The sequence below is a fragment of the Hydra vulgaris genome, chromosome 14, assembly GCF_038396675.1.
Source record: "Hydra vulgaris chromosome 14, alternate assembly HydraT2T_AEP".
Lineage (NCBI taxonomy): Eukaryota > Metazoa > Cnidaria > Hydrozoa > Anthoathecata > Hydridae > Hydra > Hydra vulgaris.
In genome coordinates, this window is record NC_088933.1 from 26532342 (window position 1) to 26547065 (window position 14724).

The 14724-nt window shown below is 28.4% G+C and overlaps 1 protein-coding gene across 1 annotated transcript in view; it reads right to left on the reverse strand.

Moving 5' to 3' along the window:
• Positions 1-14724, reverse strand: part of LOC100209144 (E3 ubiquitin-protein ligase RNF123) — a 76696-nt gene continuing 61972 nt past the window's right edge. Inside the window, exons 25-36 of the mRNA XM_065817589.1 lie at positions 13729-13979; positions 13287-13353; positions 12336-12362; positions 12089-12228; positions 11845-11943; positions 5003-5092; positions 4761-4836; positions 4450-4534; positions 3963-4087; positions 3791-3882; positions 2590-2678; positions 1-186 (exon numbers count right to left, since the gene is read on the reverse strand). Of these exons, the coding sequence (XP_065673661.1) occupies positions 96-186; positions 2590-2678; positions 3791-3882; positions 3963-4087; positions 4450-4534; positions 4761-4836; positions 5003-5092; positions 11845-11943; positions 12089-12228; positions 12336-12362; positions 13287-13353; positions 13729-13979 (1232 nt within the window). The 3' untranslated portion in view covers positions 1-95. The remainder of the gene's footprint in view (positions 187-2589; positions 2679-3790; positions 3883-3962; positions 4088-4449; positions 4535-4760; positions 4837-5002; positions 5093-11844; positions 11944-12088; positions 12229-12335; positions 12363-13286; positions 13354-13728; positions 13980-14724) is intronic.

Genomic DNA, 14724 nt, shown 5'->3' on the forward strand with positions numbered 1-14724 from the left:
TAAATAAGAAAGCATATATTCATACGAAATCATAATTCTTTACACATTTCATTTTTAAGTATAAAACATGAAAATCTGTTTTTGAAAAGATATAATTACGCCTCATTAAAGTCTTTAATCTTAACGACGACCTCTTTGCAAAAAAAGCAGTCTGTGCTGTTCATCAAATGGCGAGTAATGCATGGCCTAACAACAACAAAAATTTCACACAATCAAATAAACACAAAATATTGCCATATATATATATATATATATATATATATATATATATATATATATATATATATATATATATATCCATATATATATATATATATATATATATATATATATATATATATATATATATATATATATATATATATATATATATATATATATATATATATATATATATATATATATATATATATATATATATATATATATATATATATATATATATATATATTATATATATATATATATATATATATATATATATATATATATATATATATATATATATATATATATATACAGTATTGGACAAAACGAGTGCAACCAAATAATTTAATGCTAATTTAGTTTCTTTATATAAAGGTGCTGCATTTTTTCAATTTAGAGAAATAACTATGTAACTGTTTAGAGACAAAGTTCTTCAAATTTTATTCATCACAAAGTTCATTATTTGTACACGAAAATTAATAAATTAATCAAAAGTATTAAAAAAAGTTGATTTCCTTCTGGACAAAACAAGTGTAAGTCGACAAAATGTTGACCAAGCTGTATTTCGCCATCAATATTTCGTGGCGAATCCTTTGTTGTCGATCACAGCCTTGAATCTTCGAGGCATAGATTCGATCAGGTGATCAATAAAACTTTGTGGAATCGCTGCCCAGGCCTTTTGGATTTGTTTTGGACAAACACTTGATCCTTATTACGAACACCTTCACAATTAATTCTGCGGTTGACGATCTCCCACAGGTTCTCAATAGGGTTGAGATCCGGAGATTGAGGCGGCCAATAGGTGGTTGTTTTGAAACCACTGCTTGACTACTTTTGCAGTGGGTTTCGGATCGTTGTCTTGCTGAAAAACTCATTTTATTGGCATATTCCATTCAGCATGAGGTAACATAACATCTTTCAGGATATTTTTATACATGAAACGGTCCATTATTCCATCGTTTCGATGCATTGGACTTAGACCGTTAGCAGAAAAACACCCCCAGACCATTACATTGCCTCCACCATGCTTGACGGTCTTATGGCAGTAACGTAAATCGAGGCGTTTTCCGACCGGTCGACGTACACGGCAAATGCCATCGCTCCCAATGATGTTGAACTTCGATTCATCACTGAACAGGACAGTTCGCCATTTCTGCACATTATGAGATGTACCATCAATCTTGATCAATATGAGATGTAGCAAACAGGAGTCTTTTCTTCTGGTTTTTTAGTGAAATCAGCGGTTTCTTTGCAGGGCGTCGAGAAAACAATCCGGCTTCAACAGCACGTCGTCTGATTTTTCGGTCCGATACAGGCAGCTCTAATTGCTTTTGTATCTGGACTGATGATATCCAGGGATCCTTCTTGACGGATCTGACGATCATAGAATCCTCTCTAGAAGTGGTGGAACGCGGTCTTCCACCTTTGTTATCTACTGCCAACTTCCCCGTAGAACGATATTTGGAACATAGTCTTGATACGGTCCACTTTTTCACGCGATATTTATCACAAATACTTTTTTGTGACATTCCACTTACCTAATCGCCAATAATTTTCATTTTTAGTTCCAATCCAAGATTGTCGGGAGCCATTTTTGCACTTGAAGTCATAAAAATAATAAAAATAAATAATCACGCTTCTCAAGGCTTACCGTGCTACATTTACCTTGTGATGATACAATAATGCTCTGTGGAACACAAATTCTTGATTGGATGCGGACTGTATTGATGTAATGAAACACTTGTTGTATTTCACTTCTTGTATTGATGTTCTTCGATAAAACACTTTGATAAAACTCACTTCAATAAACTGTCTTGATAATACTGACTGATTGACTTCCATATACTGACTGAATTACATGTCGATTTACATGTTTCTTATATAGTAAAATGAACCTGTGTGAACCTGTTCTGGAACATTCTAGATGCTTCTTTTCGATGCTTCTGGAAGCTTCTGGATGCTTCAGAATGTTTCTGGATGCTTCCAGATGCTTCTTCTGGAAACTTCTGGAAGCTTCTGCATGCTTCTGGAAACTTCTGGATACTTCCTTTAATTATTAAAAAACTTCCGTGACGTTGACACGGACCAGACTTAAGAAAATGAAACAAACCAAAAAAGTTGCACTTGTTTTGTCCACTGCAAAATGGCACTTGTCAACGAAATTCTGCCTGTGTGCTATCACCTGTCAGCTGATTGCTCATGTCATGGCATGCTATGACTCCAGACTCCTGAACTGTTTGCTGTGGTAGTATAGTTTGTTTCGTTTTTAAGACATGTAAAATTAGGAACACTCTTTAGCATTGTTCGATGTTGGTTGCAAATGTTTTGTCCAATACTGTATATCCACACCACACGCACATACATTTATTTAACAAAACCTACCTGCACGAAAAATGACCACATGGAACAAATTTCACAGATTGTGGGAGTGCGTAGCAGATTGTACAAAGACCATCAGCATCTACCGAATCCTAATTAAAAAAAAAAAAATTGTATTTTAAACAATTTTTAATAACTTGCGTTATAATTTGGCTCGATTAATTTCACATATAGGATATATTCACTTATAACAATCCGTCCATAAATTACGCAACACTAAATATATTTTAAAAATAGAAGTAGGAGATTTTTAGCTTCTTTACGAGGCGATTTTCATTAAACTTAATAGGCAATTCAGATTTTTTATTAAACTTGAGACTCTGCGAAGAAAAGTTTTTGATCTTTTTTGTTTTGTTTATTAGTAAAATTTAGCGTTGCGTAACTTATGAACGACCCCTTATAATTTAAAACAATCGTCAATAAATATAATACCCTCCCCCCCCCCCCTCCCTATCATAAACATTAAAATGTTTCTGAACTTCGTTTCGGATTTTTATTGACCAAATTGTTTTGGTATTTTTGCTCTCATGTTCAATCACCGTATTTTTTTTCAAAATACATTTTCAAAATTTTTATCTCTGTTAGGAAGAAAAGTAAAATACATTTTTAATATTGATATATTAACGTATAAAATCTTGGAGTTTTATCTCTGTTAGGAAGATAAAATACATTTTAATACTGATATATTAGCATATAAAATCTTGGACTTTTATCTCTATTAGGAAGATAAAATACATTTTAATATTGATATGTTAACGTATAAAATCTTGGAGTTTTCTCTATGTTGAAAAGATCTATTTGAATGTCAAATAAATCTTCCAGCATTTCTGATAAAAAGAAACAAGATGTTTTGTACAAATCATCAACATAAAAAAATACTACCGGTAAAATTGCATTGTTATCTGTTTTATATGATAACATTAAAAAATCCCACAAACAGTACATTAGTAAAACAGTACACCATTAAAATCGCAACAACTTTCTTCAAAATATTTTTCACAGTAATGCAGTGTTTACATAATAATAGTATTATGAAGAGAAAATAATATTTTTTCAATTTCATTTTAATTAATGAATAACAACCAAAAAATAATTATATATAAATATATATATATATATATATATATATATATATATATATATATATATATATATATATATATATATATATATTATATATATATAAGCTAAAAAAAAAACTTACTTGTTTTATCATTCTAGCTGTTGTGTGTTCTTCTGAAAGATACTGTAGTAAATTTTCTATTTCCTTACACTCTTCCTCTGTAACTTCTTTAACTAAAACCAGTTTATATTTTAAACAAGAATTTTTGTAGTTCAAATATTAGAAAGTGCTCAAAAACATAAGAATAACATACATTTTTTAAAAGAAAAAATTGGACTTGCTGTCAAACCAATTTGCATAGGATTGCCAGCTAAGAATGCTACCGACTCAATCTGAAAACTAGGTTCTTCAAGAAGTTTCTGAACTGCAAGTTTTTTCCTATAAAACATTGCAATTTACATCAAATAAAGTAAAAGAAAATTGAAATAAGGAAAAATAAATTCAATACGTTCAACTCATTGACAAGAAATGATTTGAATCTTTTCACATTTTTAATTTTAAAAAAGGTTATAAAAAACAAATTATGCTAGAAAGTGTTCTATTAGCCCTGTTAAATAACTTTTTCTTACTAAAGTGTAATGCAAAAAAAAAAAGTTAGATAAAAAATGACAATCTGCTCTTCTTCTTTTTTTTGAGAGAGGAAGGGAGGGTGGGGGGAGGGATGTTTTATGATTAGTTTAAGGGCATTAGAGTATTTTTGATTAATCTAATAAAATAAATAATAGGAAACAGAAACACACCTATCTTCACTAGATCTTTGCAAGAGAGTCACCAGAACTCCTGCCACAGCCGCCAAAACTGCATATCTATCTTGACGCTCTATATCTTTAATAGAAGAAAATTGAAAAAAACAACTTAAAAATCAAATATTTTTTTAAAAATAGTTTACACAAATATTAACCTGATCAATTAATTGTTGCACTATATTTAAAAATATAAATATATTCTAAATATATACTAAAATATTCTAGATGTATTATAAAATATTTTAATTATATTTTTAAATATTCTATAAATATAGAGCTGAGATTTATGTTAGATTAGTTATTACCTGTGGCATGAAGTCTTGATAGAGTAGAAAATAGTTTGTAGCTTGCTGTTACACGATTAAGAATTTGAAGAACAGCCTATATATGAACAAATTAAACAATAAAAAATTGATAATAATAAATAAAACCTTTTAAAAGAAGCTTTTTTATCTTAAAAATGACTTTAAAATTTAATTATAGATAAAAGTTTACAAACTATTATAACTTTTTTTCTTCCAGCAATTGTATTTTAACAAAACTTAACCTGAAACAACCGAGTTAAAGTTAGTTCTGCTGACGATCTTTGCCAATCTGTAAACACCTCTGGTACTGCAGTTGAGACCATTTCTAAAACCTGATAGCAAAAAATTTTTTATATAAAAAAACAAACAAACAACAGAAACAAAAAAGTCAAACAATGAAATAACAAAAGTTCTAAAGATTTAAATTTAAAAATAACTGGTTACTGTAAAACAAATACTAATTGGAAACAAAAATTAAGAATAAAAATGAAATTTTTAAATTGATATCAGCAGCATTTGTTATGAATAACGGGTGATGCGGAAGTTATCGGACAAATCCTAATTTCATTATTTGAGCATAATAATTAGTTTTTGTGGTTTTATGCGTAGGCATAAACGTTCTATAAAAAATAAACTTTATTACTTGAAACACAATTATTTATAATAAAATGCAGCTGAACAAGAATCTTTTCGAAAGCGACTAAAAATGTTTTTTGTAAATAAACCTAATATAAAAAATAAATAAATTGTAAATCATTTTGAAAAGGAAGGATTTGCTCGAAGTACAATATATGATAACCTAAAAAGACTTGAAACTGTTCAATCGTTTTCTGATAGAAAGCACCCTGGTCGTCCGACATCCTGGACTAGAGAAAAGAAAGACGAATTAACGAGACTTGTCAACAATCGAAAAGGGGTCAGTCAGAGAAAAATAGGTATTAAATTCGGTGTAAATCAATCGACAATTGGTCGTCAGTTAAAAAAAATGAATATTAAATATAGAAAACGTGAAAAGACTCAAAAATACACTATAGAACAACAAATAAAGGCAAAGAAAAGAAGCAGGAAACTAGTTAATTAACTCTATAACACAAAATCGCTTCTAGCCATTGATGACGAAAAATACTTTTGTTTTTGCAGGGGACAACATGCCTGGAAATTCTGGATACTACACAAACAACAAAAAGACATGCCCAGAAAGTGTTCGTTTTATAGGAAAAGAGAAATTTCCAAAAAAATTATTAATGTGAATAGTCATATCTGACCGAAGGTATGTCGGAGCCATTGTTTTGCACTTCCAAGGCTCTAGCGATCAATTCATCAATCTATATAAATGAATGTTTAGAAAAACGACTTCTTCCATTTAATCACAAGTATCATGGAGACTTTAACTATTTATTTTGGCCAGATTTAGCAAGTTCTCATTATTATAAAGATTCTCTAAATTAAATGGACCAATATGTCTATTATGTTGATAAAGAATCCAATCCCCCAAATGTGCCTCAAGCACGACCAATTGAACATTTTTTGGCACAGAAGGTTTACAAGGGAGATTGGCAAGCTACAACAGAGCAAGTTTTGATTGATTGCATTAAACTAAAACTACAAGAAATTGATTTAAACTTTTTACAGTCGCATATGAAAGGCGTCAGAGCAAAATTGAGATCAATTGCAGATGGTGGTGTTTTTTTATATAAAAAAAAATATATTCTCATTAAAAGATAAACTCTTTATTTAAAAAAAATATAATAGTAGTTTGTTTTTTTATTTATAAATAAGTTATTGACATTTTTATTTTGTCTGATAACTTCCGCATCACCTGTTATGAAAAAAGTGTTACATATTTTTCTTGCCCTCTTGGTTGATCCTATAAGTTAAAATAATCCTATCCTGGGGGAGGTTAAACTTTTTAGCCACGGTAAAGATAACTATCTAGAAGAAGGTAAACTCTGATATTAAAACACAAATATAATCTCATTAAACTCATCATCAGCTGAGTATACATATTTATACTCTTATGATTTTATAAGCCACTTTTGTGTGATGTTTACAATAAATAATGAACTGTAGTAGCTATGATGATTGGTAATTGTCCAGTAGTTGCTAAAACTTTTTTTGATAATACATTTCAACAACCTTATATTGCAAAGTTTTTAGTCTTTGATTACATGGTTGTTAAAAAAATTATGCTAGACTTCACATTTCCTGACAATCTACGAAGAAATCCTACTCTTTGGTATATTATTTATGAACCCTATTGTTTAAGTAACCAACAAAGTAAGGGTTCCATACTTGTATAGCAAACTCAAGAAGCTGCCTGATAAATTTTGCATAAAATCTTTTCCAAATGCCAGTTACACTTGATACAAAGGTATGTTTAAAAGTTTTCAGCAGGTTTTTTGTTTTGTTTGCTGCTATGTTGTACTGTAAAACCTATTTGAGATTCTCAGAGATTTAAATTCCAAGGTATCTTTTGAATTTAGTGACTCTCTTAACAATGTCATCCTCTTTGATTCATTCATAAAGTAGTCACTTTATTGGTCAAGGCTTGATTTGCATGACTTTACATTTTTAAATAAAGATCCATTAGCCATGTTTGCATTCATTTAACAATCTTGACCAGGTCAGATAGTTCAAGGTTTTCTTCAATTTTGGGAATAAGAAGTCACACGGAGCCATATCTGGTGAATATCAAGGTTGGGGCATGACTACAGTGTTGTTTTTGGCCAAAAAATTATAAACAAGCAACGACAAGTGAGCAGGAGCAGGTGCATGGTGCAAAAGCACCACAGTAATGCACCATGAATTGTTTTGCCATAAATCGGGGTGCTTTTTTTCGGATTGCTTCACGTAAATGTTGCATAATTTCAAGGTAATACTCCTTATTAACCGTACAACCTTGTGATAAGAACTCATGATAAACTACACCATTATAATCGATGAAAACAGTAAGCAAAATCCTAACATTTGATCGAACTTGACATGCTCTTTTTGGTTTTGATGAATCAGGGTGCTTCCATTGTGACGATTGTGCTTTGGTTTCGACGTCATAACTGTACACCCATGTTTCATCACCAGTTATGACCCTTTCAAGCAAACTTGGATTGTTGTTGACATTATTCAGCAGCTCCTGAGCGATGTTCATGCGATTGTTTTTTTGGTCGAAATTCAGCAGTTTTGTAATGAATTTTGCTGCCACTCGTTTCATATCCAAAACATTTGAAAAAATGCTATGACATGAGCCATTTGATATGCCAACTTCATTAGCAACTTCTCTTATTGTAATTTGTCGAATATTCATAACCATTTTTTCAACTTTTTTCATATTTTCATAGATTGATGTGCTGGGTCAATTAGAGCGTTCATCACCTTCAATGTCTTCGCAGCCATCTTGGAAATGCTTATACCACTGTAAACACTTGTTTTTTTCAAAGAAGATTTACCACAGGCTTTTTGCAACATTTGACACACTTTGTTACACTTTATTTCATTTTTTACGCAAAATTTACTACAAATTCTTTTACTCTTCAGTTCTTCCATTTTTTAAACAAGCAAAAATTGCCGAGCTCATAAAAACATGTTGAACCTTAGTGACTACCACAAACAAAGTAAACAATGAATATAGCTGAGAATTTTATCATACTTTAGGGGCATGTATATCAACACACACAAAAAATGCTGACAATTGGACTCTCCAAACCTGTGAAATTTAAAAATTCCGGGTATTTTTTGAACACACCTCGTATGTAAACTTTTTAGTGATTTAAAGACTGGTGTGTAACCTGCATTTTTGAAAACTTATCTTAACTTTAGGCTGATTTCTGGAGGCCACAGTAAAGATACAACATTTTTTGATGAAATGGATAAATGTTGAGTCAATATTTTGTTTTTTGTTATGTAAATTTTCTTTAATGGTTTTTATAATACTTTCCAGGCTTGTATTTTTAAAACCATTTGCTTTTAGCAAATTAAAAAAGACATCTTGTGACACAAGATTTTTTAATACCCATGTTGACATTTGGATTTGCTATTAACCAAACAACTCACTAGTCTTACAAAACAATTAAAAATTTACAAAAAAGTTTAAAAATTAAAATTTTACTTCTGAGAATTGCAGAGATTATTGTGAACTTGCGGAAAAAACCATTAAATTAAAATTATTAAATGTGGATCTATTTCACATGTCAGGTTATGGCCAAGACATTTTGCTACATGAAATTAAAGTTGCATTTCCCCAAAATCAGGCAGGTTCTTATTCTGAGTGATAAAATACTCAAAGAGATCAAAAGAATGGCTGACAACATTTCTTTTTTGTGGGCAATGTAATTTTTGACCTGCAACTTCTCTGATTTCGCAATTTTTAAAGTAAAACTTAGTTTCATGAGTTTTGATATTTTTGTCTTAGTTTCATAAGTTTTAATATTTTAATATATAAAATATATTTAAGAATAATAAATGTCATAAAAGTAACATTTAAAAAAAAAATATATCATGAAAGTAACAAATTGTTTAAAAACAATGGTTTGCAAAATAGTTTAAAGTCAAATGTAATATACAAAGAAAATAACTCTAAACCAATTTTTCTTTTTACTGACAGACTTTTCTTAAAACCAGTAAAAATATAATAAAAATGAAACCGATAGAAATAGCACTTTAATGTAACAAGTTTTTAGCAGTGTCATTTTAAACCATATTTAATCTACATTGCATTACTTTTTAGTTTAAACTTCTAAGATCAATGAGATTATTAGCAGATGTATATTAAACATGCTGCAAAGGTGAAATTAAAATCTTGGTAAAACCATAGAAGGTGTTTGCATCTATTTTCCGTGGTGCTGGTGTTTTGATAGAGATCACTATATATAAATGGTAAATGTTCTGTATTCAAGCCAAAGTAAGGTCCAAAAAGATGTAAAAATAGATAGAATCAAAGCTGAAATCCTTCTGAAAGCAGTTTTTGTTGATAAAGACCAACCACTAGGTCTTGATTTGTATATTTTACCAGACACCTAGTTAATATAACAGGATTTACATACTGCACAAACAAATTTGTGAACAACAAATGATTTAAAGGAAGGTGATCTTTACATGAAAAAAGTAAGACACTTTTAGCAAAGTGAATACCCATTTAACTGTAACCGGCCTACAATGTCTCTTACTAATTGCATCTAATCTTCACCTTGTTAGCTCAGATATTTTATTAATATAAGGGGGTTTAAAATAGTGAGAGTTTGGTTAAGTCTTCGGACAGTAAAGGAACATCACAATTATTTTTATATAAGTAAGAATTGTGAATTTTTTCTTTTATCCAAGATGAGTACATAGTATGTTTGAGAGTTTTAAAAAGATTTTTAATATGGAAATGAAGACCAAAAATAGTATTGTTAATTTTGAAAGTTCGATCAATTAAACATTTTATTAATTTTATATGAAAATGAAGTAAATCTGTAAAAGTTGGTGTATAATCCAGTGAAGGTTTTTTTCCATGAAATTATTAAACTGTCAACTTACATTGAGTTATGTCCAAAAAAAGATATTTTTGAGTTTTCTTCTTTTTACATGGTAAAAGATATTAAAATTGTTTTTTGTTGATGTAATCCAAAATTAAAAAAACGTTTTTATGAAAAATGCTGCAAAAATTTCCCTCAAAAAATCTCTCTTTTTTAGACTTTGTCTAAAAGAAATAGGAGCTCATTAGTAGAACCAGTACAAATATGACAATAGTGTTCCATATAAGGATAAACAAGAGGTTTACAGAGGTAGAGTATATGAGTGAGCTTTAGTTAAGGAAAAAAAACGCTCTTGATTGTTTATATTAGATAAACAGCATAAAAGAGAAAGGTTAAAGCCTAATGATGATGATAATGATGATAAAGATCACGATGATGATAATGATTATTATGATGATCATATTGATCATAATGATGTTTATATATGCATATATAAAAAATATAACATGAATTTTGAATTAAAAAAAAACAAAATTTAGGATGAATAAATGTTTATGCAGCCCAGTCACAAACCTGGCCCCGATTATACTTTATCAAACCCAGCCCCAACCTTGCTCAAATTTCAACTCCAATCGCTTACTAACCATATTACACTTATGAAACGAGCGCTCTACCACTACACCGCTACAGCAAACGGCTTAATGCCTAGGTAAAATTTCCATTTTGTATGTAAAATGCGTACAGTGTAACACTGTTCAAATTTTACATATGAATATATATATATATATATATATATATTTATATATATATATATATATATACATATATATATATATATATATATATATATATATATATATATATATATATATATATATATAAAATATACACAGGCCAAGGAACAGGGGAATTTTCTGTTTTTTTGATTCAAATTTTGATTCTAGCTACCTTAGCCCCCTTAGTTTTTATTTCAGCCTCTCCCCCAACTTTCTTGACTTTCCTACGCCACTGTGTGTGTGTATATATATATATATATATATATATATATATATATATATATATATATATATATATATATATATATATATATATATATATATATATATATATATATATATATATATATATATATTTCCTACTATCCTACACTAATTATATATATATATATATAAATATATATATATATATATATATATTTATATATATAAATACAAGCACATACACAAGTATATATATACACACACACACATATATATATATGCTATAGTGTTGTAGTGGTAGAGCGCTCGCTTTATAAGCGAGAGGTTCCAAGTTCGATTCCCACCACATCCCTGGTAATACCACGCTCAACTTGTTTCTCTGCGCAGCAGCCTTGTTTGTCAAGGCTTGTGTTTCAGAGTTATAGAGTTGGGAGAGGTTTATAACCACAAGTAGCCTCCTCATCTGTAGAGGCTCTCTTGGCCTTGGGGAGGTAAATTACAAAAAAAAAAATATATATATATATATATATATATATATATATATATATATATATATATATATATATATATATATATATATATATATATATATATATATAGAGAGAGAGAGAGAGAGAGAGAGAGAGAGAGAAATAAATAGGCTAAAAAAGATACCCTTAGTAAGCCAACAGTAAGATCAAAACAGATTCCACATGTTCGCAATTGTCTTGTTTCAGGAAGTTGACTGTCCAATCGAGCGGTTGCTTGCTGTATCTATTACAAAATGAAAAAACATATTTCATCAGTTTAAATATTTAGTTTATTAAAAATTTGTAACTAAATTTATTACTGAAATTTAGAAATAAAATAGCATTTATATCAATACATTGCAATTTTACAAAAATTAAACAAGTCATACTTCTTGAAGAATACCAACAAATTCTGAAAAAGCCCAGTTGAGTTGGTTAAGAACACCATTAAGAAAATCATTGGATAGACTTTCATCTTCAAGACATAGATTTCGCATTAGTTTTTGATAGACTCTCGATGGACATGGCTCTAATAAGAGAATAAAAAAACGGAAACATAGATAAAAGGAAAAGTAGATAAAATCAAAAAAGTTTACAATAATAAAAAAAAAATGAACACATTAAAGAAAAACTTACTCTGTGTAAACGCTCTGATTGTGCCAGCTATAAAAAGAAATGGTTAAAAAATATAATACATAGTAATATAAAATAATATAATACATAGTAAGTAGCTTAAAAAAAAAAAAATAATAATAGAAGCAACAACACAAGTGAAAAAAAAAAAAAAAAGTTAAAGATTAAAAATATTTATTGTAAATCAAACAAAACAATTGTGCAAAAAAAAAAAAAAAAAAAAAAAAAAAGCACAAAAAATCTTTTATTACGTAATGTTAAATGTTAAATCCATGTTAAATTACTTTGAAAATTGCTTTAAGGAAGCAATTTTGAAAGTAATCTGCCAATCTTTAAGCCTCTGTCCCATCAATTATAAGGTTGCATCTCTTTCTTTTTTTTACATATACTACTATTTCTTTGCTCTTTAATAATATTCTCAGTCTTGTTGGTAGTGAATTAGTTTAAAAAAATAATTTCTTTTGAATTATTGAAGAATGGATCCACATTAGTTAAAGAATATGTAAAAATATGTAAAAAATGATCAGAATAAGTCCACAAAAGGCTTTTGATTTTAATGCTAAGAACAAAATTTTTGTTTAAAAAAAAATTATTATTTAGCCCAAAATTAGTATTTCTGGGAGTTTTTTAAAACTATTCAAGCATACTTTCACAATAGAACATAATGCTCATAAGAAAGAAATAGAGCTCAAACTCCAACACATAGACAGTAGCACTGAGTAATTTACATATTTCTCTATACAATGTTCAGTCATGATTTGTGTCTAACTTTAAAATACACAAAGAAAAATAAAGAAGCGCAAAGATTATTTCAGTAGATTAAAAATTAAAGTTTGCAATGATATTAAACTTCTAGCCATCCAAAATGCATATAACAAAATACTACACAGATATTATTATAGCTGACTTAGCAAACATATATACACATAAGTTTAACATATACAAGTTATATACCTTGATCTGAAATACCAAACGGAATAAGATCAGGAGAAGTGGAATGGCGAAAACCAAAACCATCACCCTAAATTAAAAACACTTTATATTAAAAAAAAAAATCTTATTTTTAATAGAAATAAATTTTTCTACTCTTTGATTTAAAAAATTATATATATATATATATATATATATATATATATATATATATATATATATATATATATATATATATATATATTTAAATAAAAAATTATATATACATCTTTTTTTATTTAAGAACTTTTTTAATTTAAATTAAAAAAATCTGATAAAAAATATTAACTATAAATATATATGACAATATATATTTAAATAAAAATAAAGCAAACTATAAATAAGCAAACAAAAATAAAACAAACTATAAATATATATAACAAAAAAAATTTAACCTAATAAAAAGAAATTAATAAATAAAACTTACTCTCCAGAATCTGACCAAAATCCATGTGGTATGGACCCAGGTTCTTTTATCATATGCCGACATAAGACATCTCATGAGCTTCTCTTGACTGGAATATGGAATATTTTCCATAGCAAACAATGTTTGTGGATAGCAAACAAAAGTTGCAACACCCTGAATAATTGTGTCGCAAACATCTGGGTTTACTAAACGATCATCACACAGTGAAGTAGCTAGGAAGCTAGCCATTTTTGATAATGTTTCAGAAAATTCTAAAATAGTTTTTAATTTACATAAGAATTAATTCACATAATTTACTCTTAATGAAAATTATTTTTAATAATATTTTTTGTGGACATATATATTATCAAAATTCAAAACGCAATTATTTGAAAAGATAAAACATTAAAAACTACAAATAAAAACTTAAAGCTTTATGAAACAAAGTTGACTTGAAGCAAACAAAGATTTTTTTAAACAAAGTTGACTTGAAGCAAAACATTTTTCAATTCTACAAGTCTGATGTCAAAAAGCAACACAAAAGCTAGTTAAATACAATTAAAAACAAAGGTCTTCTTTACAAAAGCATAAAAACTATATATATGTTTGTGTTTTGTGTTAACCTCTGACAAAGTGTTAGCTTAGCCATATGTTACTAAGTGTATGTTTGTGTTCTGTTTGAACCTCTAATGTAGTGTTAGCACAATAACTGTCCAGTAACTACAACCATATAACAGAATGTTCACCAGGGTAGTTCAAAAAACAACATTTTTGAAAAATATCTGCAGCTCGCACATTAGTATGTTCTATATGATAAAATAACACTGGATTTAAAAGTTTTTTGAATAAAAAATATTTTTAGGGGTGTCTCAAGACCCTTGAACACTTAATGAGTCTCTAATATTAATGAAATTTTTTTTTTAAAAGTATGTCTTGTTGAGTTTCAAATGAAGCAAAATTGTATAAGAATTTCGAAAATAATTATCATTTTATAAAAAAAATACTATTTTAGATTTT